We start from the raw sequence: 26,600 nt of genomic DNA on the forward strand, positions 1-26,600 counted from the left end.
AAAGAAAACTATTTTTACAAGGTCCTTCTCCTAGAAGATCCTTATAGCTGTTTTTAAAAGTGCCAGCAAATAGCAGTGTGAAAACTGCAAAAAAAGACCACCTGAATATAGGAATTCTGACAATACCCCTGGCCCTGTCTACAAAGACCCCAGCAAGTTACATGTGCAGTTTGATTTCATATGCTCAGCAAATCACAACAGAAGCAATGGGGTGATCCAATAAATTTGCACACTGCTGTATTTGTCCATGTGACTGGTTCAGTACGTTCTGCATTGTCCTTTCGTTTGCTCAGTTTTAAGTTGTTTGAATCAATCCACGCAGCCAGAACTATCCCACAATTCCCTGAAGCAATCATGCATGTAAACTATTTTAAGCTGTTCAGATAACTCCATGAAAGAAATAAACATTCTCTTTTAAATCATTCAGTGGAGGTTTATTTAAAACTTGTACGTAAAATATTACAGCTGGAAATAAGCTATGTCCATCATCATCATGCAGCATTTTTACCAGGGTCAACTGATTAAACTGATAATTTCCAAATCAATAACACTAATTGGTAATCAATTGTCACTCGGGTTCTCTTTGTTTTGTTATGTGTTGCTTGTTTAAAAAGCTGCTAGGAAATATAGCAGCGCTGTCATTATAATTGATTGAATCAGTTTGAATCTTGATGTGTGTGTGTGTGTGTGTGTGTGTTGGAGTGGCACCCGCAGTGAGTGCTCAGCACCAGCAGGGGGAGTCGGCTCGACTCAGCTCCAGCAGCTCTTTCTCCAGCTCCTCTCCGTCCTCGTGGAATCTCTCTGTGAACGAGCGGATCAGCCCGGCCGCGCTGCCTTCGTACTCCAGCAGCTCCACAGCGTCCCCTAGTGGAGAGAGACAGCTGTTACACACAGCACAGACACATACACAGGCACGCTGGACTGATCAATGCAACGTACAGACCTCTTGGACAGTTCCCCCCAACGCTGCCTTTGCGTTGCTTGGGTGCGGTCCTGTTGGGCACAATGCTGTTGAGCCAATAATTAAACAGTAACTCCCAAACTTATTATTTTGGGAGAAGTGGAAATTACATGCCATACAGATTTATTTTAGTCCAGTTTTTTTCCCACAATTTACAATGTCCCACACCACAGCAACTCCGCTCAGGAGAACAAGTAGTGTAGCAATCAAAACATTTTAAGTGGGGGGTAAACTTCGCACTAAGGGAACTTATTTTCTGCGTATTCGACCCCTCACCTTTGACCCGGGTGTTGGCCTGGACGAACATCTTGCGCGTCTCTTTCCTCAGCAGCACGGTGTCCCGCAGCTTCAGGAAGTTCTCTGGCTCGCTGGCCGTCACTGCGGAGTAGCGCTCGTACAGGGCCCTGCCTCCTTCCACGTCCGCCGTTGACTTGTGAACCTGACAACAAACAGCTAGTGAGCAAGGAAACACTGACCCAGCAGAAACAGAACAGAGAACACACACACAGGGAGCTCGCTCGCACGAGCACGGCTGCACCAGTGCTGGGTTTCAGAACTCCCCCTTGCTTAGGGATGTTCTTGAAATGGCCTGGTAAAATCTGCTTTGAATTTGATTGCTGTTCTCATCACAGCATGGCGTCGTCAGGTTTACTAACAGGAGTGGCTCATGTAGATAAAGAAGGAACCTTTTTTATTTTTTTTTTTATATCAAACTCTTGGCTCCTTGTAAAATATTAATCGAAGATAGTTCTGAAACTCTGGGTGCGGCGCTAGTGCGAGTTTCAAGCCATGTGCATTTGATATTAAATATGATGAAAATGTAGATGGTATACTATCACAACCTCCAGACCCTGCTCTCATTCAAGTGCACAGGTTCAGAGGCATTGCTTCCACAGAACCCCATTGGCAGGATATAAACGCTGCGCATTGGTTTTGAGATTTCAGTCCGTTTCTGCAGGGCGAGTCCCCTGTGTGTGTCACGCAGTGCTGGGGTGCTGGTACCTGCAGTCGACACAGGAACCTCGCGATGGCAGGCTGGCCCACGCTCCTGATCTTGCTCCGGTCCAGAGAGATGATGGCGTCCGGCCTGCCGTCCGCTCCGGTGGTGTGGCGCAGAGTCACCAGCCCCTCCCCCGCCTCCAGCAGAACACGCAAGATCACGAAGCGAGCCTGCATGTGAGCCTGCGAGAGACCGAGACACAGAATCAGATAGTGTGGCAGAGAAAGAATGAATCTAGGTTATAAATCTCCCTCCCGACCTGTGATGACGCTCTGTAAAGGGAACCGAGTGCCCCAGGGATAGGTGGAAGTCGGTCATCTAGAAAGGGGGCGGAGCTACGGAACACCAAGTCATTGACCCGGTAGGGAAGCGATGTGGCAACCTCGGATTGGAGGAGAAACAGTTGCACTCGCTAACATAAGGGGATGTAGCGAGGTGATCTTTTCCTTTGTCATGGTTAAGATGAACCAGAAAGGAGTACTGTGAATTACTGGGAGTGTTTTGTTTGTATTGTCATGTGTAAAAATCTACTTAGACGTTCTTGTTAGACGGCTAACGTGATCCCGGAGCTGTCACTTAAGGCCAGCACTAAACCCGGACAACAGTGCACCACTGTACACGGATAAATTGTATTTCACCACAAGCACTTTACACTGACTCTGGACTTGTGAACGTGTGTGTCTTTGGGTGTGCTCTACTGTGCTCTAGTGTTAAAAAAAAAAACATTTTGATTTGTGCTTATTTTGAAAATAGGTGCGGTGACAGTAATTCTACCCAGTGTGTGTCACTCCCTCTCTCATGACAGCTGGACTGTGTTCCTCCTCTGGAGTGTTCTTACTCAGAGTTCTATTCTGACATCACAAGGTCGGTCCAGCGTCATGTTGTGCGCCCTCCTCACCTGTCTCCAGCTCTGGCTCTCAGGGGTGTAGAACTCGAGTCCCAGGAGCCCAGCTCTCACCATGGCGAGCCAGTTCACGTAAACCAAGTCATCAGCATCTGTGCCCTCGTGGCCGAAGATACTGCGGACACATACACAGTACAGGGAGCAGAAATCCATAAGCAATCGTATTTCACAAACATTTACCTAAAAATACATATCTCTTTCTTTTTTTAAAAAGGAGAACCTCTTACATTTTAATAAAGAAGTGGCATAATTCATTGAGACTTAAATTTTGATATTTTATTTAACAAATGTAAATAAAAAGGAACTACAAAATGATATCGCTCATTTTTCGTGAAGTACCTGGAAAACTACAAAGCGCTAAGCAATTCAATATGTTAACGTAACATTATTCAGCAGGTTTCATTCGACTTTATGAAGCAAAACTAGGGGGGTGCCAAACTTTTGGCCATAGCTGTATGTGAAAAATCACTTAAATGAAGGTTGTTAACTGCAGCCCTTAAAAGCTGTGTCTGGACAGAGGAGTCCTGGGTGCCCACGAGTCCTGCTGGGAGCCTCTCACCTGAGCACGTGGCTGTTGAGACACAGGTAGAGCCCCACGCACTCCGCCCGGCACTCCTCGTACGAAGACGCGATGGTGGAGAACTTGCTGTCCCACGTCTCGCTGCCTTTATACCAGCTGGAGATCTGACAACAAACACAGGCAGCAGCACTCACTCTCTCACTCAGTGAAACTCAGTCCTGGGCTTCACAAACCCCCTGGGTTTGTAGACAATTGAAATTAGCAGGAGTTTGAGCAGGGTGAGAAACTCACACTAGCCCTGCTGCTGCTGCACCCAGTCCTGGGGTTCAGAGCTCCCCTCAATGAAGTCTAGTATTATTATTAATATTGAAATGATCAGGAGCCAGGAGTTTGAGCAGGGTTAGAAACTCACACTAGCCCTGCTGCTGCTGCTGCTGCTGCTGCACCCAGTCCTGGGGTTCAGAGCTCCCCTCAATGAAGTCTAGTATTATTATTATTAATATTGAAATGATCAGGAGCCAGGAGTTTGAGCAGGGTTAGAAACTCACACTAGCCCTGCTGCTGCTGCTGCACCCAGTCCTGGGGTTCAGAGCTCCCCTCAATGAAGTCTAGTATTATTAATATTGAAATGATCAGGAGCCAGGAGTTTGAGCAGGGTTAGAAACTCACACTAGCCCTGCTGCTGCTGCTGCTGCTGCACCCAGTCCTGGGGTTCAGAACCCCACTGGTTTAGGTTATTGAAATGATCAGGTAGGTGTGTTTGAATGACGAGGCCCCTGGTAAATCTGCTTTGACTGAACCGATTCTCCCCACAGAATGAATACGTCTCACCAGTCGTCTGTAGGATTATTAAAGAGCTGTTCGTGCAATCACAGTGCTCTCTCGCTGTTTCGTGATTCAAGGACTCACGACGTCGACAATAAACTGGTATGTTCTATTTAAGATAAGAGCCCTTCAGTAATTCTCTGCTTTCAGTATTTCACACTGTGTGGATGCGCAAGTCAGGTAGCGAAACACAGGGAGTGTTGGAAACTCCTGCCAGCTGATAATTTAATAATATACTTAACTGAAGGTAGTTCTGAAACCCAGGACTGGGTGCAGGGCTAGTGTGACATTAAAGCCATTTGCAGAGAAGTCTATGTGTTGACACAGAGACTTCTACAGTACAGTGAAAAAGTATTTGCCCCCTGTCTGATTTTCTGTATTTTTGCACATTTTTCACATTGTATTTGGTCAGATTGTTTTGTGGGTTGTAGTAGTATATTGAGGGAGTCGGAGAGAAATAATGACACCAAAGTTTGGTGCTTCTTTCATTTGTTTGGTGTGCAAGGTAATCAAACATGCAATCTTCAGGTGTGAAAAAGTCATTGCCCCCCCCCCCCCCCCCCCCCAAAGTTAACTCAACCCAATTAAAGGGATAATTAGGGTCAGCTGTTTGAGTATGTTGGTTAACCAGTCCTGATTTGGGCCAGCCCTGCCCAATATAAATCTGACTAACTTTGGCCCTTACCATCAGAGTGAAGTTGTCAGCACACAGGTTCTAGAGGCACATCATGCCACGAACAAAAGAAATTCCTGAAGACCTCCGGAAAAAAAGTTGTTGAGGATCCTGATCTTTGATTTGAAGAAACAGTTAGTATTTATTCTTGTAACTATGCACTCACCAGCTCCCCGGTTTCAGGGTTTCTCACAGTCTTCTGGTCAAAGTTGAAGTTCCCCTTTTCATCCTGAAAGCAAAAGATGCAATAAGCAGCAGCCTGGGTACAACTGACACCAAGAAAGAACCGCTGTCCGCTTTATTACAAAACCCTGTGAAACCTGCAGGCTAGGACCGAGTTTCTCCACTCGTACACGGCTGGATTCACAGCACGAATATTGGTCTACCTTACCCAAGATGAGGTAGTGCAGACACTAGAAGGAAAATAATGTGTGAAGACTCACTTCATTGGTAGCGAATACCACTTATCTTAACTAATGCATTCTTCCTGTTCAGACATTACTTTCACATCCTGGTGACTTTTTCAAACTTGTTCAAAGCCCCCCCCCCCCCCGGGCCTGTAGAGCTCTCAAACATGTCTTAAATACAGCTGAATCACTACATTGTAATATTAACCTGCCCCCTGCAACACTGCCCTTAGTGATTGTAAATTCATAGATCTGCAAGAAATACATCAGAAAGAAATAAAACATAGAAACACATGTGGTTTCTCTTCCATGTTGCAGAATGACAATTTAACTCTGTAATGCCCATGCATTTTTGAAATGGGAAAAGCTACTTTATTGATTTATTTATGCAACTAGATGCTGTTTCTTGCACACATTTAAAAAATAAATTCTGTCCTGCAACACATAATGTACTACGTATGAAAAATTCTGGCTTGTGAGGCTGGATTTAAAAAATAATAATACAGGGGGGTGGCTACAGAAATAATACAGAAATAAGCATTACAGGGTTAATGCTACACTCTGGGGCACAATCTGAACTCAGAGACACGTGTTTGAGAGCTCTGTTGAACACAGGGGTCCTTTATATTTTATAAAAAAGCAAGCCGGATGCAATGACTGAAACAGAGAGTGTTAGAGGGAAGTAACCACGTTACTGCATCCTCAGGCTAATGCACTAGCCTTGCACTGCTAATATGTCATCATAGACATCTCTTGTAATCCTAACTTGTTGCTTTCTACATTGTATTTTAGTTGTACTATTGCACTTACTGTAACACTGTATTTAAATATGAATCTTGCATTGTAACCCTGTACTGTCTTGTGACACCTGTGTGAGTCGCCTTGGATAAAGGCGTCTGCCAAATAAATAACAATGTCGTTTCAGAATGGCCCCTGCTCAGTCGGGGGTCGCTGCGCCCCACTCACCTGAACGAAGAGCTTCCCACTGCCATGCCCCAGCAGCTCATGCAGGCCCACCTGCACCTCGAAGGAGGGCCCCTTCCACGCGACGTACAGGTCCTGCCCAACGAGAGAGAGAGAGAGAGAGACGTGCACACAAAGGGTTCCCGTTCAAAATCAGAACTTTTTCATTGTTCATCCTTTAGACTACATGATGTTAAATAAAATATGTTGATGCTAAACTTTTTATCCAGAGCTGTGCACAAGGGGAGGGTGGGTGCAGCAGGGCTAGTGCGAGTCCAGCCCCCTGTGCCTACCTTGTCCTCCTCTTGCAGGAAGGTGATCTGTTCCTTCTTGGTAGCGTACGCCACGGCCAGCACGTTACCCAGAGACACGTTCTTGAAGCCATCAGTCTGCCGGATATCGTCGTCTGAAAACACAGCGGCGCAGCATTAACACGCAGCCTTCCAGGGACGAGAAACCCAGCCACAGTGCTGCATTGGGATCAAGGTCTCCACGGGCGAGGGTCCCTGGTGTTGACTGGGCTGATTCACCATTCCTAGTGAAAGGAGTGAAGAAACAGCTGCTTGGGTTTGTGTGGATCGCTGTTCTCCGCAGAGTCTTAGAAAAGCAGCGATCATCGCAAACCCAAGCAGCTGTTTCTTCACTTGGAATGGTAAAGTTAGCCCAGTCAACACCAATGCCCTTCATTTGACTGTCAGGACCTGATTTATGCAGTTGAAGTGTATATAGTGCAGTTTGAACAGGGAGCACTCACAGTTGAAGTGTATATAGTGCAGTTTGAACAGGGGCACTCACAGTTGAAGTGTATATAGTGCAGTTTGAACAGGGAGCACTCACAGTTGAAGTGTATATAGTGCAGTTTGAACAGGGGCACTCACAGTTGAAGTGTATATAGTGCAGTTTGAACAGGGGCACTCACAGTTGAAGTGTATATAGTGCAGTTTGAACAGGGGCACTCACAGTTGAAGTGTATATAGTGCAGTTTGAACAGGGGCACTCACAGTTGAAGTGTATATAGTGCAGTTTGAACAGGGGCACTCACAGTTGAAGTGTATATAGTGCAGTTTGAACAGGGGCACTCACAGTTGAAGTGTATATAGTGCAGTTTGAACAGGGAGCACTCACAGTTGAAGTGTATATAGTGCAGTTTGAACAGGGGCACTCACAGTTGAAGTGTATATAGTGCAGTTTGAACAGGGGCACTCACAGTTGAAGTGTATATAGTGCAGTTTGAACAGGAGCACTCACAGTTGAAGTGTATATAGTGCAGTTTGAACAGGAGCACTCACAGTTGAAGTGTATATAGTGCAGTTTGAACAGGGAGCACTCACAGTTGAAGTGTATATAGTGCAGTTTGAACAGGGGCACTCACAGTTGAAGTGTATATAGTGCAGTTTGAACAGGGAGCACTCACAGTTGAAGTGTATATAGTGCAGTTTGAACAGGGGCACTCACAGTTGAAGTGTATATAGTGCAGTTTGAACAGGGGCACTCACAGTTGAAGTGTATATAGTGCAGTTTGAACAGGGGCACTCACAGTTGAAGTGTATATAGTGCAGTTTGAACAGGGGCACTCACAGTTGAAGTGTATATAGTGCAGTTTGAACAGGAGCACTCACAGTTGAAGTGTATATAGTGCAGTTTGAACAGGGGCACTCACAGTTGAAGTGTATATAGTGCAGTTTGAACAGGGAGCACTCACAGTTGAAGTGTATATAGTGCAGTTTGAACAGGGAGCACTCACAGTTGAAGTGTATATAGTGCAGTTTGAACAGGGGCACTCACAGTTGAAGTGTATATAGTGCAGTTTGAACAGGGGCACTCACAGTTGAACAGGGAGCACTCACAGTTGAAGTGTATATAGTGCAGTTTGAACAGGGAGCACTCACAGTTGAAGTGTATATAGTGCAGTTTGAACAGGGGCACTCACAGTTGAAGTGTATATAGTGCAGTTTGAACAGGGGGCACTCACAGTTGGGGATGTTGATTCCAGCGGGGATGCCGCTGCCTGCGAAGGTCAGCACATCCAGGGACGTGAAGTCGGGCTTCAGGAAGAGATCCTTCTCAAAGTCAGCGGGCCAGGGCAGCTCCGGCAGCAACACCTCCGCAGAGCTCACCAGCTGGGCAAAGCGGGCGCTCATCGCCTTGTTAACCATCGCCACAAAACCTGAGAGAGAGGCAGTGAGAGAGAGAGATAGAGAGAGAGAGACTGATCATGAGAATTCACATGCAAAACACATTTATAATCACACACAAACAATCTGGAAAAAACAACATAATACCTTCAAACTCTCCTCTGGATCCAAAGGGATCTCGGTAGCTTTCTATAAAGCCGATGTAGCTGAAAGAAGCAAAAGACACATTTCACTCCCCTTTCCCAAAGGTAGGAACCACCAAAAACACATCTCTACACTCAATATTGCAAAGTATTACATTTGAAAATGCAACTGCAGCATGCTGTTTTTCCAATTATACAAAGAAACATTTTAAACAACCTTCCGAACTGATAAACAGCAGCAAGCAACGTGAACAGGAGGCCGTGTTGACGGTACGCGGTTTGAAGGAGCAGATTCATAGATTAGGAGTGCGGTAGATACAGTTGGGCCAGTCTATAAAAACAGTAGGCTTGCAGCGTTGCTAACAGACTAACGGCCAGGCTTTTGTGGGGATGATGGGTCTGTCATAATACACGCGATCCTCAAAGTGTTGGGTTTACCAGCAGTGTGATATTGAAGACTCAGTCTGTCATGTGTTGGGAGCCCTGCCTCTGTGTGTGTGTGTGTGTTTGTGTAAAGGGAACAGAGTGCCCCAGACTGGATGACCAGGTATTACAACATTTGAGAAAATGTCTCCACAAAGAGAGTAACTCCTTATGTGGAGTTTTGTCTGACTGGAGTTAGCAATATTAAATAAAAAATATAGTGAGAGTCAATGAGAAGTCCACACAAATATAGGAATGCAAACTTGTGTATGTGTGTGTGAAGAAAAAGGTGCGTTTCAACTTTCAGAAGTTACACACCTACAGCATAAACATTTAACGTTATTCAGCAATGTCACACCTAGTTTTAAACAGAAATCAGATAACGACCAGTTACCTAATTCTCTGGGAATGGAGATTGTCTGTCATCAGGAGAGGATTCAGGTAAGCTTGTCTCAATCGCACTAACGAGTGCCTGTCTTATATATCCTACCTAACTTTGTGATGTCATCTTCCACTGCGCTTCTCCAAACACTATCAATTGCTTGGCGTGAGTTATGATGTCATTCCGGACACATATGAAGGTCTAAATGTTGAGTGGAATACCGAGTAACATAACCTACAACTGCAGCTGAGCTCCACAGTGTTATTTCCTAGCCTGTGATGAGGTTCACAGGTGCTCTGCTCACCTCTCTACGATGGGACCCTTGTCTTTGATCCAGTAGCGGGACCCCTCCTTGTGTGCGTCGATGGATCCGAGAGTGAAGCTGCGACTGTACTCCTCCAACATGCGTTTCTCGTTCTCATTGGCAGCGTAGGCCTGAGGGGGTGAGACAGACAGAGAGACACCCAAAATCAAGGATCTGTCAGACTCCTATTGAATTCAACAAAGGAGGATATCTGTGCTATTAAGACGAGGTTTGGATTCTCATGAGAAGTCTAGAATTACTTAATTCAAAACTGTTGGGCCAATAAACCCAGAAGCACTCAAACCATTCTCGTTAGGAAGTTATCTGCCACAACCCATACAGGAAGGTAAATTCGTCTAGTAAACTTTGTTATTAAAATGTAAGCAGCATTCAATGTCATTTTAATTGATTTTTTTTTTGTATATAATTTCTTTCCTGTTCTATGGGGTTTGCAAGCATTCCGAGAGGTTCCGAGTTCTGTTGCTCCCAAACTGAGAAATACATTCTCTCTCAATCTACTGTACCCGTCTGCTTTGAGCTTGTCTGGAGAATCCTAAGTGCCTGGACTGAACAGCCTTCCCCGTTCCATTTAAAATCATGTGACAGTGTGACCTTTCACCTCTGCATGTTTATGTGAAGAGCAGGTGGGCGGAGCTGAAATGGTGTCACACAATTCGAATGGAAGGCGGTTCAACCCTAGCATTTAGGATTCTCCAAGAATCACAGAGAATGGTTGCAAACGCAACCAAAATAGTAAGGACAATCCAGACTGATAAAAAGGCATTTGAAGCTTTTAATAAAAAGAAATCCACTTTTTCTTTAACACAAGCTTGGTTCCACACACCGTGGCTTTCTTCAGGTTTTCCGCTACTTTCCTCATGAGCGGCGCGTAGTCTCCTCTCAGCACCCTGAAGCTGGCGCCCTCAAACTCAAAGCTGCCACACTTATTGTCAGCTTCTCCGTCCACTGCAGCTGCTGCAAGAGAAGATAGAAAGGGGCAGCATGTGACGGAGGACTCCACTCACTCAAGTCTCAGAACAGCAGAGAGAGAGAGAGAGAGAGAGAGAGAGAGAGAGAGAGAGAGAGAGAGAGAGAGAGAGAGAGAGAGAGAGAGAGAGAGAGAGAGAGAGATGGTTCTGTAGATTATGGACATGCAAGTCTGGTTTATTCACTTCTGTACACTGGAAATGCAGGGTCATGTAAACGTTTAGAGCCACAGGACCAAAGGGACATTGTGGCCCTGAAGCCCAAAGTCCAAGCAGACTGATCCCAGGGCTTACAGGAATGAGCTGTGAAGAGAGGCTGGAAGAACTGAATCTATTACCCTGGAATAAAAGAAGAATCAGGGGTAGGGGCTTGATTGAAGTCTTTAAAATCTTAAAAGGAGTTTAAAAATACCAATACTTGCACCTGCACAAACGAAACAACCTCTCTCACTAACGGGGCAGTCCGGATGTCTAAAGCCCTGGTCTAGGGAAACGTGTATGGTGACCCTAGCGTGTGGATGCACCCCTATTGGGATCTCTATGTGCAACGTTCACTGGATACCCCAGTCTCTCCAAGTCACTCACCTTCCTTGACAGCAGAGGCCAGCCGCACCTCATAGCAGCGTTTCCCATCGGCCTCCACCGTCTTAAACAGGCGCGTGTTGTAGGCACTCAGATTCTGCAGGCAGACAGGAATCAATAATAATTCAAATCAATACTTACACCCCGTTGACATTTTTAAACAGAATCTGGTAGTTTTATTGAAGTATTAAACCCTGGATTTGCACTTGAGCAGAGCTACACTGCAAAGTTCAATCAATTTAACAACCAACACTCCGGATCACATAAAAAACTAAAGAATGGCTACATTTAACATCGTGTTCTCCTCTGTACCCCAATGTGAGCTCCCTTTGAAATCCCCAACGAAGACCAGAGACTTCACACAGTCAGCATGCGACAGGGCTTCTAAAGCAATTACCTTTAAGAAACGTGAAGTTGTTCGGTATGAATTAAATTGAATAAAACGTGTTAATTACTCAACACAAGACAGCGGGTCCCCTCGGTTGCCCTTCTCTACACGATTACTGAGCACCAGTCAATAACAACGTGACCGTGCGGCTGATCAAACTAACTACAAACACTCCTGTTGTAGTTTGTATTCTTTCCATATAAAAACCGTTCGGCTTTCACTTTGTTTCCTTACAAATGCGTCACCCTTGCAGTGAATTGTGGGATTGTTGTCCTTGGCAAGGCATTATCTCTGATTCAACTCAGCGAACAAATCCCAGTTTGCACAGCGGTAGCTCTGGAGTTTGGTCTAAGGAAACATTGTGTATGCGTTCAGGCCTCGGTACAGCAGTAAAAATACCAGCGCCCAGGATGAGAGGAAAATCTGCTCCCAAATTGGCTTTAAAACACTCAATGCGGACGTTAATTGCCATTGATTGGTGCTCAATTTTAAAAGAGGAAGGAAGGTCAGCTTTTCTTGTTTTGAAATTGACAAATGATTTACTAGGTTTGTTTGCATTTATTTAATACCTACCGACAAACGCTTCATAAAGGAAATTACTCGCAACACACTAGTGTCAGCACAGGCGCAGTGCACAGTACCGCTCTGCAATGACCCTGATCGCTTAACCCTTTGCGGACCCTGTCCGACATCATCAAAAAGACGTAAAAAACAGGTCTCTAGTCGTTTTTTCTTCGGAAAAAGCCGAGAACCATTCAATGGCCGAGTGAGACCGATAGGAGCCGAGAGAAGCCGAAAAAAAGGGGCGTATCTCATGAATACAGATAGCCCCGACACCACATAGATAACACAGACATACACAAACAAGATAGCTGCTTCTGCATCCAGCGCTCAGAGAACATCACAGACATTTACAGAGCTTTTTTTAGATGTTATAGTAATAAAATAATGACTCGGATCGCATTATTGAGGAGTTTAGGGCAGCAGTGTGGAGTAGTGGTTAGGGCTCTGGACTCTTGACCAGAGGATTATGGGTTCAATCCCCGATGGAGGACACTGCTGCTGTACCCTTGAGCAAGGTACTTTACCTAGATTGCTCCAGTAAAAACCCAACTGTATAAATGGGGAATTGTATGTAAAAATAATGTGATATCTTGTAACAATTGTAAGTCGCCCTGGATAAGGGCGTCTGCTAAGAAATAAATAATAATTTGGTGACAAAACGAGTGATCAGGAGATGATTTATCGGTATGCACGACTATGAAGAGGTATGTGAAAAATACAGCGAACAAGGGGTGGGGCTGGAGATGCAGTACTGAGTGTCCTGTTGATATGCAGAGCCTTTTAAACCTGTTTTACTGTGAAAAAAAAATAATTTTAAACAGTGCGTCTAAAATAAACTGTGCGTGTGAAATTAAATTGGACCCGACGCGCCTGAGACGCTGAATAAATGGACCGCAAAGGGTTAATGCACATACCTTCGAGTCGAGGAACTTCTGAGCAAGCTCTGCATCTTCCAAACCGCAATTCCCTGAGAAGTATGTTGTGATCCCCTGGACAAGCAGAAATCAATATTATTACTGCATGAAATCACAAAACAGAACAGCCGAGAATGAACTGAACCTCACGGGCAGGAAGGCATAAACAGGATGTATGTGCCTCTTCTCCGAGTCTGTGAGTACGAGCGTGCGAGTGTGGAGAGCTCTCCTACCTTGTCTCCCAGCCCCAGCTGTTTCTGCCTCTCCTCCAGGGAGTACATGCGGTCTCCGCAGCTGCTCCACAGTGCCTCCATCTCGGAGGGGTTATCCTGAAACGCCTGGCTCTGCCACACCAGGGCTTTCAGCTTCTCCTGCACCACAGCCAGGGAGACGAGACACAGGGGGTTAAATAAATACCTCAATGTAGAAGTGAATCTGCCATTGACTGGTACTCCATTGTAAAGGTGAGGGAAAGGCAGCTTGTGAGATATGGATTCATGCAATACAGGTATTGGCACTCCCCTGCTGTATAGTGCATAACAGGCGAGATTTCTGACAGTACTTTGTTAGCTGCTACCACACTCCCTGTGCATCACAGACCTTAGGTAAGTTTGGGATGAACTTGGTGTCTCCGAAGGACTTGTAGTTCCCCATGTTGGCGTAAACTCCTGCAGCATACACCAGCAGAGCCTGAGAGCAACGCAACGAGAAAGAGAGCAAGAGAAATGTTCAGTGAAAAATTGCCCATTCATTCCAAACAAGGACCAGAACTAAATCTAACCAGGGTTGCAAATCCTGTCAATTCTGACTGCGACCAAGGTCACGTAAATCATACTTTGATTTAGTATTACTGTTAACCCCTGCAGTGTTCCGTGAGCATTCTGGAACCTCTGCAGTGCTCCGCGAGTATTCTGGAACCCTTGCAGTGCTTTGAGAGTGTTCTGGAACCCCTGCAGTGCTCCGCGAGTGTTCTGGAACCCTGGCAGTGCTTCGCGAGTGTTCTGGAACCCTGGCAGTGCTCCGCAAGTGTTCTGGAGCCCTGGCAGTGCTCTGTGAGTGTTCTCCAGGTGCTCCCTGTGTTTCTCTCACCTGGTACTCCTCATCGGAGAGGCTCGTGGCCAGGCTCTGCAGCTCGCTGGGGGGCTGCGCGCGGAACAGCCTCTGCAGCAGCACGTAGACAGCAGGGGACTCTGGGGAGGTCTGCAGCAGCACAGCCAGGCCCCCGTACCAGGAGGCCCGCGAGATGTAGTGCGCATAGAGCTGCTCCGACGGGGACAACAGCTGGAACGCCTCCCTGCAGTCCAGAGGAGAGATCCCAACGTCGTTGGGGAGGAAGTACTGGGAATCAACCATCTCCAAACCGGGGCTTTAACACAGCAGCAACGGGGCAGGGTCCTTCACTCGCTCTGTGGGGGAAACAAGTTCCTGCTTCATAGGACAAATGTTTCGAAACACGTTTATGGTTACTGGTAATGTAGGTAACCAATCAGAAAGGAATGAGCTATGAAGACAGACTGACATAACCGAAGAGTCTATTCAGCTCAGAAGAAAGTTTTTAAAATCTTCAAGGGAGATGACAAAGTTCTAGCCCATATTTTAAGCACAGTACAGAAACCAGGACCACTTATATTAACACAGAGAATGGGTTGCCTAGCCATGCTGTCGATGCTGAAGCACTGGGATCCTTTACAAAGCGTTGAGAGCAATCAGCTACAAGGAACCAGGCGAGCTTATGTGGTGCTCCTCTCCTTCTTAAATCTCCTGTTCTTATGTTTTATTTAAACTGCCATATAGAGAAAGAGAGGACCGCACACTCAATTGCGCTCCAAAATATCTTTAATTCATAAAAACTCGTCACAGAAGTGTTGGGTGACAGAGTTAAATACAATAGCGGTTATAAAGAACAGGTGAATATATAATTGCACCTATGTGAAGTACATCCGTGTGCCAATTAGTCAACAGTTTGCTTCAATGTCGCCAGAATATTATTCTATAACACGAGAAAATCTACAAAAAAAAAAGTAAGAAAATTATAAATGATAATCAGAAAGGCTTGCATAAAATTTATAAAACCTAAAATTCAATATAACCACCAATAGAAAAGAGAAACACAAGTTAACTGAAAATGTTTTGTGTACATTTAATTAATACAGAAATACACAAGGGCAATGTGAGACCACATAAATCAGATATATTAAAGCGTGTATTTGTAAAATAATCTAAATTGTCCCCTCTCCTAGGTGAATACGAACGAAGAGTATTCATAGCAACTATACAACGAACTTCATCGCAGAAACTCGTTGTGATGTTGGTATTGCACCACAATACAAAACCGAAAGAACAACATGTCTCTGTCGCAAACGCGAATACTACTGTCGGGTTTCAATCGGTGGCTGGGGTTATTTTTTCGCTATTTTATTGAGTAAAAAGCCGTTTCAAGTTTTAAATCCCTTTACAGTATGTCCATTTTTTTTTTTGTCAGGGAGAATTCCTTTATACTGAGCTGTCGCCGTTTTTATATATATTAGATTTCGATTACTGAACTCAGTTAGAAGTAGACCTTTGGTCTTTGGCTCGTGTTATTTTTTTACACATCGAGCATCTAGAAAAATAAACCTTTGCAGTGTTGTCTAAAGCAGTGAAAATAATGAAACAGTATTTTTCAATCCGATCTTGACTCACACGCTGTACAGCACCAGAGTGTATAACTATGCCAGCTGTGTATGATAAAACGATACTTTAACGCAATGTTTGCACAGTTAGAATAAATGTTTGGCATTATCGTCACAATGCAGCCTGCCCGCTACTTTTAACGGAATAAATAAGTGTTTTAAAAATATAAATGCATGCACCTCGTTTACTCACCGGGCAACACGCTCGGTCAAACTGCACTCTCACGCTCTCACTCACTTCCTCCTCTCTCTCTCCCATTCATTGAACTGCATCCTTCCCTTCAACCAATCACACAGCGGCTAGAAAACAGACAGGTCCCTAACCCAATCACCAATCACACACGGCATGACGTTATAGTCTATCAAAACGCCGGCTGAGATCCGACGTTCAGTCAAGTTAAAGTGGTATTTTTCCTGTGTTTGATTTCTATATATTTGACCTAATACAGGTTTTAATGATGACAAACCTGTCAGAACTTCGGTTATTTATTTATTTATTTTTTTAATATGTGTAACGTAACCCAGAAACGTTATGTACCCTTGAGCAAGGTACTTTACCTAGATTGCTCCAGTAAAAACCCAACTGTATAAATGGGTAATTGTATGTAAAAATAATGTGATATCTTGTAAGTCGCCCTGGATAAGGGCGTCTGCTAAGAAATAAGTTATTATTTTATGCAGCGTAGACGCTAAATGTATTTAGCACTTTTAAAACGCATTATAAGCAACTAATACGGTTTAAATGCATAGCGTGGATAGGATAGGATAGGATAGGATAGGATAGTAGGATAGGATAGGATAGGATAGGATAGGCTAGGATAGGCGGGCGGGGGGGGGGGGGGTCCCAGGAGGATTTAATTGAACTGTATTAGCATGCACATAGGGTGCGTTCTCGACACGCACACTTTTGTCATCCTGCACAGAATCAGAGCAAGTAGCCAATGAATTTGCAGAATCTGCGCAGATTTTGCAAAGCCTGCCTCTCGCGAACGCACCCATAGTCCCGCTGCTGTAAAATGCGCGGGTGAGCATGGAGAGTGACTCGCTCAGTGAAAGACTTGTACCGACTTGTTTATCTGTCGGGTGAATCTGTAGGTATATTTATTTAACACACTATTGCCGTTAAATGCTAGAAGTATCTTAAATGCTTTTTGACTATTGTTGTGGGTCACCAAAAAAACAAGCAAACAAAAAACGTGTTTAACTTGAGCTGTAATTAAAGGGGTGACAAACTAAACGAATGCAAAATTAAATTAATTATAATAATATACATTTCCAGTCATTACAGATTGGAGCCTGTTTGCAGTAAACTATTCTGCAAACTCTCTACGACGCATTGGCTACTGTTTTGTATTTAAGTGTGGCAGCAGTGTGGCGTAGTGGTTAGGGCTCTGGACTCTTGACTGGAGGGTTGTGGGTTCAATCCCTGGTAGGGGACACTGCTGCTGTACCCTTGAGCAAGGTACTTTACCTAAATTGCTCCAGTAAAAACCCAACTGTATAAATGGGTAATTGTATGTAAAAATAATGTGATATCTTGTAACAATTGTAAGTCGCCCTGGATAAGGGCGTCTGCTAAGAAATAAATAAATAATAATAAGTTAAATGCAATTAAAAGTTCGTTTAGTTTATTTATTATTTTACTTTCAATACTCTTTCAAACAACGAGTAGTTTGTGATTAAAAATGTTTTTGTCAGTTTGGCTCCTTGGTTAAGACCAGGGCTGAAGAAACTGTAATGGTTCCGGAAAATGGTTAATTAGAGCGAAGGGGCATCCTCACCTAGAATGCTGTTTAGGCGCGTTTGCAAAAGTCTGGTGTGTTTTTGTGCAACCGAGAAAAGTCTGTTAAGTCCAATATTTATGGGCTGTAGAGGTCGAAATTCGAATTATTTTTAATGTGTTTTAAAAAATAAACTCTTTCAATAATGAATTATATTTTATACTGTTATGATAGCGTACTCTAATTTTCTTGCTATGTTTAGGCGCGTTTGCAAAAGTCTGGTGTGTTTTTGTGCAACCGCGAAAAGTCGAACAGTCCAATATTTATGGGCTGTAGAAGTCGAAATAAACTCTTTCAATAATGAATTATATTTTATACTGTTATGATAGCGTACTCTAATTTTCTTAACAGCAAAAGTCTAAATGTAATGTATCCAATTTCATAAATGCAGCTTGTGTTATGATTTTTATTTTCAGAGAGAAATTTAATTTGGTACTAAATGCGTTAAACAGAGTGTTCACACTGGCAGTATAATCTGTACTGGTAACAGGAATCGCCCAAAAAGCTGCTTTTAAACCACAGGCATTCATTTTAATGTGTTTTTGTATACTGTAAAGCCATAAATATTTGCAAGCCTTTCATGCGTTTTTCGAGTATGAAAAATAACTGCAAACATTTTTGGCACAGATATAAAATTCAACTAACACACATTTCGTATATTGGAGCAGGTCGCCAACATTTCTGGAGAAAAATAGCTTTTATGGGTGTGATTCAGCAAATATTTTGCTTGCAAATATTTATGATTTTACAGTATTTTTTATTTATTTTTTTCGCATCAGGTACAGCGGCAATGAATCCAGCAGGGGGCGTAGCAAACAAACTTTGGCCAGATGTGGAAAATTCGTTTTCCGTTCCCCCAACTTGGAGACGGTCTTTCGGAGCGACTTTAACAAACATCCCGGCTGCGGAAAACGAGAGGAGACCCCCAAACCGCTTGCGTTTGAAGAAGAGGGGTGTTTTAAAGAACCGTAGCAGAGGAGGAGACGAAAATAACATTGAAACTGTTCGAGACGGGACGGGGGCTGCCGTGACACCCGTGCAAGGCAATGCAGGGCGCAGCGCAGGTAGCAGGGTCGGTAACGAGTCACTGCAGAGGGGCGACTCAAGCAGGGAGAGCGGTTGGGAAGAATCTCCTTGTGTGAAACGAAACCGTCAGTGCTTTATAGCCAGGGAACACAGAGAGGAGAGCGCCTTCCTGACTGAAGACGAGGGTACTGATGAAGAGTGTGGCACAGCCAGCCATGAGGTACCTAAACATGTAGGGCTACCAGACGTCCAGGGAAAATGAGGACTGTCCCAGTTTTCAGTTTTTTGCCCCGTAAAATGTTTTATAAAATACGAACCTGAAGTGTATGTTTTTGCCATTTTTGATTTGGTGTATGACAAGTCTTACATCTTGACTTAGAATCACAAGAAAACACAGTTTAAAAGATTAATTAGCATACAGGAATGAGTAGTTAAATTGATACTGCATTTTTTTACTTAAACACATTTGTGTTGTAAAAAGTGGGGGGGCAAATGTCGTCGCCCCCCCCCCCCCCTTGCCCCCTTACTTTTTACAACATAAATGGTTTTTAAGTAAAAAATAATTCCGCCAATGGTTCTAAGCTTCTAGAACTGAAGAGCTGCTCTTGTACCGCTAGTCAGAGCACCTTAACGCTGACTCAAAAATCAAACTTTTGAGTGCAATAAGAACCACGCAGAATGACAGCAAACACCAAGGTAAGAGCACACTAAAAAAAAAAAGAGATGGACTGTCATAGGATTATGCTGGCTGTGGCTGGCTCTTCTGGCTGTGAAGGCTGGACAGCTCTGTTGTATTGTAACGTGATGGCCTGTCTCTTTCAGCACAGTGATGAGGAGGAGAGTTGCAGTGACTTCATTGAGGACAGTCCCCACGCTCCTGAAGCGAGCCCCTGTAACCACGGCATCCCAGAGTTATTCCAAGAGCATGGGATTATAGGGTGTAAGTATTTATCCACAGCGATCAATGAAACTAAAACAGGTCTTTGTAGCTCAAACTTCAAATGCGTTTTAAGTATGTAATGAAAAACAGAAGCAATATAGGCATTGGATACCAGTGACCATGAACGATACGTGGGTAAGAAACAACATTTTCTACATGTTTTGTTTTTAAAGGTTTTATATTTTCAAGTGTCATTAACTCCTATTTTTCTCCAAATCAGAAAAATAAGACCCAAACAACTAGGTGATATAGGGCTCCCAAGCTCCCTCAAGTTGTCTGTTTCACATTTGGTAACATGTTAATGTGAATTTTTATCTCTGTTAAAAAAATAGGGGGTGGGGCTCCCGAGTGGCGCATCCAGTAAAAGCACTCGCTAGAGTGCAGGATGCGCTCTATAGCCTGGACGTCGCCGGTTCGAGTCCAGGCTATTCCCTTGCCGACCGTGGACGGGAGCTCCCAGGGGGCGGTGCTCAATTGGCCGAGCGTTGCCCAGGGGGAGGGAGGGTTAGGTCAGCCAGGGTGCCCTCGGCTCACCGCGTACCAGCGACCCCTGTGGTCTGTCCGGGCGCCTGTGGGTTTGCCTGTAAGCTGCTCCAGAGCTGCGTTGTCCTCCGACGCTGTAGCTCTTGGGTGGCTGCACGGTGAGTCCGCAGTGTGAAAAAAAAGCGGTCGGCTGACGGCACACGCTTCGGAGGACAGCGTGTGTTCGTCTTCACCCTCCCGAGTCAGCGCAGGGGTGGTAGCGGCGAGCTGAGCTAAACAAAAATAATTGGACAGTAGTAAATTGGGGAGAAAACAACAAAGAAAATTAATTGCCGACTATTAAATAAAAAATAAAAAATAGGGGTTAAAGACTGGAGGAAACGCTGAAAATATCGACCTTAATGTATGAAATCGAAGCTTTACAACACGACTGCAAAGACCGGTATTCCAGTGAATTTAAGCATTCATAATTCATCAGCTGTTAGGTATTTTAGTTTTGACATCTTTTAACTACAGAATGACATGCAAAAACCATTTCTCCCTCATAAGTTACACACATCACATGTATTTTCCTTATCTTTTCAGTGTCATCCCAGAGCTTCCAGGTTCACTTCCACAAGGCAGTTGAAGACTTAACTGAAGAAGTCAAGGGGAATTTCCTGTCTCAAGCCCTGTACGGTATGCATCCATAACTAGGACAATTGGAGCTGCTTACTAAATATTAGTACATTGTCGTTGATATGAAGCATCCTTTTTAATATCCACAGAGAAACGGCTTCCTGGCCATCTGGCAAATGCGATCCCTGCAGAGGTAGTGTCAGAAATGACTGAAGAGATCTCCACAAGGCTGGACAGCAAGCTCTCCGAAGTGTTCTTCGTGCTGTCGGGAAAGATCGATTCTCTCATCCGAAGAGTTGCAAGAACCGAGAAATCCATTGAAATGTCATTTCAGAAGTTAAGGGAGCGTATTGAGGGTTCTGAGAACTGTGGACACAGAGAGAACGTGAGGATTCTCACCGTCGCCGATAGCAACCCAGGACAAAACGCGGTCGCGTTTTTTTAAAACACTCCACACTGAAAAGGTCGGGCAGTGTACGTTTGTGCACCAGACGAGGCTGTTGCTTACTAATATAAAGACAATCAGGGTGATCTAGCTACATTATATATATCAGTGGCAAGCACCTAGAACTGAAGAGCAGCTCCTGAACTCATGTGACTAATAGGGTCTCCTGTAGCGCGATGTGGGGTCCCTGACGATTTCACCTCCCTAACCCAGAACCAGAGCCAATGCTCCCTGTGGACTCCCCATCGAAGACTGCTGACTTCACACAGCCAGGAACCTGCGCTCCCCTGACTGTATGACTCCTCCTGCACATCACGAGGCCGTGCCTTTACCAGTTGAGCCGCTCGGGGACCCCTGCGCTCCCCTGACTGTGTGACTCCCCCTGCACGCCACACGGCCGTGCCTTTACCAGGGGAGACCTTGGGGACCCCTGCGCTCCCCTGACTGCATGACTCCCCCTGCACACCACACGGCCGTGTCTTTACCAGGTGAGACCCTCGGGACCACTTTATGACATTTTGATATACATGTAGTTATCGCAGAGTAACTGCTTTCATTGTCGTGTATTCTACAGCATGCACATGGACGTACCCAACAACTACCGTAGGAAATTCTAGATCTGTTTCGCCTCAATTGTGATTTAAAATGACATTTAAAAATATCAATGTGTCATAATACAGTATATACACGTTTGTCTGTAAAGTTCTTTTGATTTCCTGTTAGTGTTCCAGAACCCCCTGCAGTGTTTATAAGAAACTCCTTGCTTTACCTTTTGCTGTATCCCATGTTGTCCATAAAGCAGCAATTGTTTTTCAACAGATCAGTTTCATGACTGGAAAAATGCATCATTTAATACAAACCTAAATACCAAGTTGCTATTTTAGTGACTAAAATATTTGTCTTCATTTCAATCTAGAACTGTGAAAGTGTCCCAGATGAATCAAAGTCTTGGAGGAGGCGTGTGAAATGGGCCGAGTGTGCACAAATATCTCATTCTCTGGAGCTTACTATAGCATGGAAACACTGGAAGAGTATGACCACCAGCAGCAAGGTAGACCTGGTTATCATGTTGAAGTGTGGTTTATACACTCCTAGAAACGCAAGAACATTTACCAACAAAATCTTCGGTGCTCGTCCGGTTCCTAGTAGCTGATTGATCTTAGAACTTTGTCAAGTTGGTCTTTTTTTAAAGGATCACAATTCTGCCTCAACAGGACTAAGTAACCCATTTCATCCCCTCACCACTCTGTGTGAAGAAGCGTCTCCTTCCCTCTGTCCTGAGCCTATACAGTAGGAGTAATTGTATTAATTATTATTATTATTATTATTATTATTTATTTCTTAGCAGACGCCTTTATCAAGGGCGACTTACAATTGTTACAAGATAGCCCATTATACAGATATCACATTATTTTACATACAGTTACCCATTTATACAGTTGGGTTTTTACTGGAACAATCTAGGTAAAGTATCTTGCTCAAGGGTACAACAGCAGTGTCCCCCACTGGGGATTGAACCCACAACCCTCCGGTCAAGAGTCCAGAGCCCTAACCACTACTCCAAAGGATTTGTTTAGCAGCCGCTAGAGGGAGTCATTGCACTCTTTAATCCGAGGGATGTGTTTATTTAATCAAATCATTATTTTTATTTATTTTTTTGTTTCACTCTTGCTTTTTAGAAAAAAAAACCAAGATGTTTTCCAGGATGAAGCTGATCATCTCTGGAATAGACTCTAATCAACTCTTGATCACACACAAAGCGATTTGATTGGCACAAACGTGAAAGCGTGTTTTGTTGTTGTCCATTTTTATGATATAACATTGGAGTGGTTCTTGTTGCGATCACGACAGTACTGTGTTTTTTAAGGTGATTTCACAGCTGTTCTTCAGTTCCTGTTGCCTGCCATGAATACAACGCCTGGATCAGCCAGTCTGTTAGGAAGCACCTGCACCAGCTAGTGAACATCATCGGTGGATCTGTGCTCCTGGTCTAAAGCTGAGGGAACACGGAGCCACTGTGTGGCTTGGAACTTGGTTTCAGGAGACTAGGTATCCGGCTTCTGCACAGCACACCAGGGGAGGCTTGGGGTTTGATACAGCAAAGTTGCCTCAAACTACGTCTCCTGGAACCAGGATTCAAGCAGCTGCTTAAGGCTGGAAAAACTAAACTGAAGAGCAGCTTCTGAACTGTGTTGAAAAGCAGCTGACTTATAGAACCCCCTGCAGTGTTTACAAGAATCGCATTGCATTACCTTTGCTGTGTCCTGTGTTGTCCGTATAGCAGAGTTATATTATGAAACATGTTGCCAATTCTTTTACATTTTACGAAATACATTTTGCATCATGTCCCCCTCCTAATGTATTCTGTATTTTCTTTATCAACAGTACCTATGAATGTCAGTTTTTCTTTAACTGATAGAGAAAAATGAATTAGAAAAGTACTATGATGTTTTTAAAGGAGTGATTAACCATTGGAATTGTTTTAGTAACATTATTAATATTTTAAATAAAATGTATTTTTAACTATTGAAATACAATCTCAGACAAACCCACACTCCAGCCTAGCAGTCTAACAACTGAGCTCCTCAAACCCACTGCCTTCCACACTGCAGCCCAGCAGTCTAACCACTGAGCTCCTCAAACCCACTGCCTTCCACACTGCAGCCCAGCAGTCTAACCACTGAGCTCCTCAAACCCACTGCCTTCCACACTGCAGCCCAGCAGTCTAACCACTGAGCTCCTCAAACCCACTGCCTTCCCCACTGCAGCCCAGCAGTCTAACCACTGAGCTCCTCAAACCCACTGCCTTCCACACTGCAACCCAGCAGCCTATCCACTGAGCTCCTCAAACCCACTGCCTTCCACACTGCAGCTCAGCACTAACCACTGAGCTCCTCAAACCCACTGCCTTCCACACTGCAGCCCAGCACTCAAAGTCCCAACCTTTTTTTCCCCCCAGGACAGCAAACCACATGTAAGATTTAAATGAAATTGTTGCCGCACGATCACTGCAAACGCATATAGGAAACCACAAGCAGTTCACGATGCATTATGCAAGGAGAATGCACCTCCCACTAAAGATAAGCACAGTGTCTGCTTTTACAATATCAGTGATAGGAAAGCTGTACAGTAAAGACAAAGTCTGTGGTAATGTTCCTGCTGTCACATGCCAACATTTGAAATGGTAACTAATGCCTAACTCAAAGTGCTGAGCATTAGGGTTCGAAAGGCTGAGCTTACTACTTGCTTGAAGTGTGCCACACAAACTTAGACATTAGTTGAGAAGTATCTGGGCAAGTTAGGAGTCAAGCTGAAATCTGTACGTTGATTGACTTCTACAACTCGTGTGTTTTGTAAATGACTGCAGCTGTACATTTTTACAAATACTGTTACCTTGGTTGAATTATAGCCTATACATGTGTAGTTATTAGGGCTGATTTTGTGGAGTAGATCCCCTTTGAAGGTGTTTCATGTTGTTGGGTATCGCTTTACATGGAATAAAACTAGTATTTCAAATACAAGGTGATAGACAAAGTGCTGCAGACCTGCGCAGAGCCGCGTGCGAGTGATTGCCTTTGAAAAGTGTCAAGTTGTTATTAATGAAATGGAATGAAATGTGTTCCTCAACACAAAACAAAGTGTTCCCTGTGTTGCCCTTGTTTACACAATCACTGCGTAGCAATGAAGAATCTGACAGTGCGGTTAATACAGAACCTCTCGTGAGCAAACCGACACCACTGCTTTTATCAGAGCTTGTTTCTTACCTTCTATTAAATCACTTTGATTTCACTTTGCTGGTTTCCTTAGACATCTCTGCACTGAATTGTGGGATGTAGTCCTGGGCAAAGAAATACATATCCCAGAATGCCTCTGCACTGCGGTCTAAGGAAAAATCACATGTACAGGTACGTGACAAATCAGGTAACTTCCTTATAGAAATAAGAGCCAGCTGTGGTGCGGGCCCTTATTAAAAGAAAGACAAGTTGGATCTAGAGGGATTGCACTATCAACCACCCCGAATGATTGTAAACATCATAAGAAGATTAGGGAATAGTGTATTGGAGACAAATTCAATTGCCTTTAAAGATCATTTGGGAAGGGTGTAGACAGCATAATGTAATACCATTCCACCAGTGGCAGCCTTATCCCATTGGAGCTGCCCTATACTTGCACTACCATTGCCCCTTAGTGCAGATGCATTGCTATTGTAGTGTCACTGTCTGTCTGCATTGCCATTGAAGATCACTAGGGAGGGCCAGTCCCCTACATTCATTGCTTGAATTCTCAGTGACCTTGTGGAAACTCTCACACAATAATAAAACCATGTCCATATGAAACAGAGCTGCGAGTCTTCAAGTGTTTCCAGCACAAACAGGGGAGATTTATATAAGCCTGGATAAATAAACACGGTCTCTGTTCCCACTGCAGTAAGAACATTTCCCACAATTGTCTTGAGAAACAATCGGCCAGAAGACCATTGGAGGACAAGGGAGAGGGGCTCGGTCTGCGGCTGCCTTGCTCATGCAGAAACAGAGGCACAGGTGCTCAATAGCCTCCTTCACACAGACCAGCTATTACGGCTCAAAGCTGGCATTGAAGTGGCATGCTGGGCTGGGTGAATTGCCTTTAGTTTCAGGTTAAATAGATTCAGTTCTTTAACCTTCGTAGCTCAGTCCTTAAGCCCTGGGATTAGTCTGGTTGATCTTTGAACTCTCCCCAGGGTCACGATGTCACTTTGGTGCTGGGGTGACCAGAATGGAACAGTATTCTCAGTGCAGGCTCACCAGTCCGTTATACAACCTCATCATAACCTCCTTGGATTTGTACTCTACACTTTTGGCTATGTACCCAAGCATTACTCCTTTAATCCATCATAATACATTTTAAATATGAGTTCATTCCGGGTCTGAAAGTTCATGTAGTCATCTTCAGGTCATGTAGTCATCTTGTTAGGAGCCACTGTGTATCATTTTAAAACTTCTGTTTCCTTAATAGGGTTATTTCTGACATGCACTTTCTTGCACAGTGTTATATTCTGGTGTACCTGCTGTACTGGGAGATTAGACATGGTTCAAAGTAAATAAAGTGATTGCAGCTGCCAAAATAATTCCACAAATCGTACATTTTATGCACTTTGTTATACAGGTCTCAAATGTGCAGTTTTGACAGAAACACATGTATTTTTATTTTGAAGCATGCTACTGCACAAGGTTTAAGAGATCCCTGTTTGCAAGCCTTGCTTTCAGATAGTGTTGCACTTCCTTGGTCACCTGGAGAGTGACATTGTCCCCGCCCCTTTAATTGCTTCTTTCCTATCATAAACCAACCAGCCACTTCCCCTACTGGCTGACATCAGCCAGTAACAGAACCCAGAAGACACTGCTGAAGTGACACAGGAAGTGTAACAGATATCGTGAAATCAGGACAAGGAAACCGAGAACTTTCTTTAACCTACACCAGATGTGTTAAAATGAAATTCCACGTCTGCTAGTTTCAAAACTGCACACTTGTGACTTACTGAGATATTGCACAGAATAGGGTTCATTATTTTGTAAGCGCGT

At 44.1% G+C, this 26,600-nt stretch overlaps 2 protein-coding genes across 4 annotated transcripts; one reads left to right on the top strand and one right to left on the bottom strand.

Annotated features, from left to right (window-relative positions):
* Nucleotides 1–407: 407 nt before the first annotated feature.
* LOC117398506 (dipeptidyl peptidase 3) lies at nt 408–16,045 on the bottom strand. 2 transcript variants are annotated; one of them, XM_059016021.1, is made up of 18 exons: nt 15,940–16,045; nt 14,164–14,480; nt 13,675–13,764; nt 13,308–13,445; nt 13,075–13,149; nt 11,212–11,305; nt 10,485–10,615; nt 9,641–9,771; nt 8,536–8,594; nt 8,226–8,420; nt 6,547–6,659; nt 6,257–6,349; nt 5,050–5,112; nt 3,425–3,549; nt 2,860–2,980; nt 1,964–2,143; nt 1,238–1,400; nt 408–864 (listed from the first exon to the last, which is right to left on the bottom strand). In XM_059016021.1, exons 2-18 carry the CDS (start codon nt 14,425–14,427, stop codon nt 722–724), a joined length of 2,178 nt encoding a protein of 725 aa, XP_058872004.1. In that variant the 5' UTR covers nt 14,428–14,480; nt 15,940–16,045; the 3' UTR covers nt 408–721. The 2 variants fall into 2 exon arrangements, with proteins under 2 accessions (XP_058872004.1, XP_058872005.1); XM_059016022.1 differs by having other exon boundaries at nt 15,927–16,039.
* A 598-nt stretch (nt 16,046–16,643) lies between these two features.
* Nucleotides 16,644–22,090, top strand: LOC117398497 (uncharacterized). Of its 2 annotated transcripts, none has more exons than XM_059015963.1 (6): nt 16,644–16,841; nt 18,307–18,773; nt 19,376–19,493; nt 20,562–20,654; nt 20,744–21,527; nt 21,956–22,090. In XM_059015963.1, exons 2-5 carry the CDS (start codon nt 18,318–18,320, stop codon nt 21,037–21,039), a joined length of 963 nt encoding a protein of 320 aa, XP_058871946.1. In that variant the 5' UTR covers nt 16,644–16,841; nt 18,307–18,317; the 3' UTR covers nt 21,040–21,527; nt 21,956–22,090. The 2 variants fall into 2 exon arrangements, with proteins under 2 accessions (XP_058871946.1, XP_058871945.1); XM_059015962.1 differs by having other exon boundaries at nt 16,644–16,837.
* Nucleotides 22,091–26,600: the final 4,510 nt, after the last annotated feature.

The sequence above is a fragment of the Acipenser ruthenus genome, chromosome 51 (assembly GCF_902713425.1).
Source record: "Acipenser ruthenus chromosome 51, fAciRut3.2 maternal haplotype, whole genome shotgun sequence".
NCBI lineage: Eukaryota > Metazoa > Chordata > Actinopteri > Acipenseriformes > Acipenseridae > Acipenser > Acipenser ruthenus.

What these genes read in the sequence shown, in the direction of transcription:
- LOC117398506 (XM_059016021.1), bottom strand. Translation starts at nt 14,427, where the DNA reads ATGGTTGATTCCCAGTACTTCCTCCCCAACGACGTTGGGATCTCTCCT. An exon ending in AGAAGTTCCTCGACTCGAAG is followed by an intron (nt 11,306 to 13,074) that starts GTATGTGCATTA and finishes GTCTGCCTGCAG; the next exon opens with AATCTGAGTGCCTACAACAC. An exon ending in AGAGCCAGAGCTGGAGACAG is followed by an intron (nt 2,144 to 2,859) that starts GTGAGGAGGGCG and finishes GGTCTCTCGCAG; the next exon opens with GCTCACATGCAGGCTCGCTT.
- LOC117398497 (XM_059015963.1), top strand. Translation starts at nt 18,318, where the DNA reads ATGAATCCAGCAGGGGGCGTAGCAAACAAACTTTGGCCAGATGTGGAA. An exon ending in GTGGCACAGCCAGCCATGAG is followed by an intron (nt 18,774 to 19,375) that starts GTACCTAAACAT and finishes TGTCTCTTTCAG; the next exon opens with CACAGTGATGAGGAGGAGAG. An exon ending in AGAGCATGGGATTATAGGGT is followed by an intron (nt 19,494 to 20,561) that starts GTAAGTATTTAT and finishes TTATCTTTTCAG; the next exon opens with TGTCATCCCAGAGCTTCCAG.